We start from the raw sequence: 1,156 nt of genomic DNA, 5'->3' as shown, positions 1-1,156 counted from the left end.
AAGATCCCCCCTCAGCCTTCTCTTTTGAAGGTTGAACAGAGATTAGAGAGGTCATAACAAGTACAGTCTTTGGGTTGAACCATAATATTTATAAAAGAAATGCATGACTTACCTTGACCTTTTATCCTTCTGTTTGAGTAATTTGATTGTGCTCCTTTTGTTTGATTTGTCATAAAACAAGTATGCAGCGGTAGGAGGTATCCCCTGCATTGGTGGAGAGGTACTGCTGCCAGATAATTTTCACAATGAATGCATCTCAGTTTTAATATTAGAGTTCAGACAATGCCAGTGCCTCGTATGGTGAACAGCTGTGACAAGCTACCTGCAGTTGGAGTCTAGAATTTTGGTGGATAATTTTTTATTGGACCAGCTGCATGATTGGGATAGACAAGCTTTGAGCTATCGTGGTACCCTTCCTTGGATCTCTGGAAGAGAAGCAGTTGGAATGTCACATTCTGATTCAAGAAGTTGCCAATTAAGAATGAAATCACCATCTTGTATATCCTGACAATCTAATGTCCTTTGTACCTGGTAGTCCATGTTTTCTCATTGTAAAAGTTTAGTTAACCTGATCCTTTTGGCAGGTCTAGTCATCCTGCTGTAAACCTCATCCAAAGCCTGTCAGTTGGTTATCGCATCCTGATGCTGGCAGATGGAAATGATTGGCATAAGCTGTTACATTGGTAGTCATGTTGTTATTAAGTTTCTTGGCATGGCAGAGCATTCCCCATGTGCCTGTATCCATACATATGTGTAATGCTTTGCAGTCTCTGAGCTCTAGCCTGTTTGATGTAGCTTCTGCCTCTTTGTTCTTAGTCCGCAATTCTGATAAGAGAATAGCCTGTGATGAAGAATTCTCAGATTCTGAAGATGAAGGAGAAGGTGGTCGCAAAAATGTTGCCAACTATAAGAAAGCCAAGCGTGCAAAAACAGAAGAGGATAAAGAGGAGGAGGAGAAAAAAGGTAGGCTAATATGGAAACTCTCAGTATATTGAGCCTCTTTGGGGTTGCCAGGCCAGCTGTCTGTGACAGGAATGTATGTGGGCAGCAACATTTCACTCTTCATCACAGGGTTCTGTTTCTGTGATTTGCCTTTTTATAGGTTCCCCCAGTTCTTGATGGGTTGAGTTTTAGGGTGTGGGGGTATATGTGCTGA

At 41.7% G+C, this 1,156-nt stretch overlaps 1 protein-coding gene across 2 annotated transcripts in view; it reads left to right on the top strand.

Moving 5' to 3' along the window:
• HDAC1 (histone deacetylase 1) overlaps positions 1–1,156 on the top strand; it is an 18,947-nt gene that overhangs the window by 13,608 nt on the left and 4,183 nt on the right. The window contains exon 12 of one of the 2 annotated variants that reach the window (XM_019512278.1): positions 817–963. In XM_019512278.1, coding sequence (XP_019367823.1) covers positions 817–963 — 147 coding nt within the window. The other variant, XM_019512276.1, reaches the window with a different exon arrangement.

The sequence above is a fragment of the Gavialis gangeticus genome, unplaced genomic scaffold (genome assembly GCF_001723915.1).
Source record: "Gavialis gangeticus isolate Ggan-Ray unplaced genomic scaffold, GavGan_comp1, whole genome shotgun sequence".
Taxonomy (NCBI): Eukaryota; Metazoa; Chordata; order Crocodylia; family Gavialidae; genus Gavialis; species Gavialis gangeticus.
This window is presented reverse-complemented; position numbering and strand designations above follow the sequence as displayed.